This window comes from Monosiga brevicollis, genomic scaffold (assembly GCF_000002865.3).
Source record: "Monosiga brevicollis MX1 MONBRscaffold_18 genomic scaffold, whole genome shotgun sequence".
NCBI lineage: Eukaryota > Choanoflagellata > Craspedida > Salpingoecidae > Monosiga > Monosiga brevicollis.
This window is the reverse complement of record NW_001865055.1, coordinates 37,337-38,621: the sequence shown is the minus strand read 5'-3', so window position 1 is coordinate 38,621 and position 1,285 is coordinate 37,337. Positions and strand designations below refer to the sequence as shown.

At 58.8% G+C, this 1,285-nt stretch overlaps 1 protein-coding gene across 1 annotated transcript in view; it reads left to right on the top strand.

The window, feature by feature from the left end:
- Positions 1-1,285, top strand: part of MONBRDRAFT_9894 (uncharacterized protein) — a gene marked incomplete at both ends in the record, with an annotated part of 5,644 nt that overhangs the window by 2,377 nt on the left and 1,982 nt on the right. Inside the window, one exon of the mRNA XM_001747673.1 lies at positions 73-1,281. Coding sequence (XP_001747725.1) covers positions 73-1,281 — 1,209 coding nt within the window. The remainder of the gene's footprint in view (positions 1-72; positions 1,282-1,285) is intronic.

Here is a 1,285-nt window from a genome sequence, read left to right as displayed (position 1 = left end):
CGACGCGAGGTCCGGGACGCTCGAAACCACTACAACAACAGCCACCTGCTCTTCAACATTGCGCCCCTGCAGACGATGGTCAGCCCAGCCACCATTTATGCGGCATTTCGTCGACAAATGACCACGTACCTGCATCGGCCAAAGCTGGGGGTGGCCACGTGGCGACACGCCGCAACCTTCTGGATGACGACGTTTGTGATTAACCGACTGTCGGCCGAGACGACCGGCGCCCTGGGCAGCCTGATCCACACTCAAGCTCAACACTCTGGGGACACGGCCCAGCGGGCCTATGCACGCACAGCCAGTGACCACGTGCAAACCAAAATGTCGTCGCGATTGATGCATCAAGTGGCCTCGCAAAAATGGCATGCTTTGTTTGGACTAGATCGCAAGCGCAGCATAGCCGAGTTGACCGCGAACCAAGAAGCATTGGAAGCTCGCTATCCCATCAGCTGGAACCCGGTGACTGACCTCTCACCCGAGGCAAACGGGCGTATCATCATGAACACGAGGGCCGAGCATGACGTACCCTACATGACCCAGCTGGCCAAGCAGGCGAGCATCTCGTGGGGCCACAGTTTCAACAGCCAAGAACAGTTGGACCTGGCCGCGGCCATTGACCAGCACCGGCCGGAGGATGGATGGCTGATTGTTGTTGCACCGACAGGCATGGGCAAAACATTTTGTACCCTGCCCAAGCTGGGCTGTCGCCCGCATGCCGGTACGGTGCTGTGGATTGTGCCGTTTGTGGCCGTGGCCAACGATTTATTGCGGCGACTTCAAGGCGCAGGTCACAGTGCCCAGCGATGGCTTGGTCCCTCTACACAGGTGGCAGATGGCCTGGACGTGCTCATCGTTACGACCGACATGTTTGTCCGCGTGGGATCTGAATCCCTACACGGGAAGGTCTGCTTTCAGCACATCCGCACCGTGGTGATGGACGAGGCGCACACCCTCATCTCGGATGCCAGCTACCGAGATGTGATGGACGAAGTCGCAGCCAGTGTGGGTTCTGGCGGATGGACCAACATCAAACGCGTGGCGTTGACGGGCACACTTTGCATCGGGGACCAGGAGCATCTGTTTCGGAAGCTGGGGCAGCAAGTCGGGGGCAAGGTGTACCGTCTGGAGACGATGCGTCGCGATCTGCAGCTGCGTGTGCTTCACGGAAACCAGCTAAACTTTTTGTCGCATGTGCAAGCCATTGTGGACACGCGGGTGATGCGTCAGGCGAATGGGGAGCGTGTGCGCATGATGGTCTTTTGTGACACCGTGAACGAGGTGA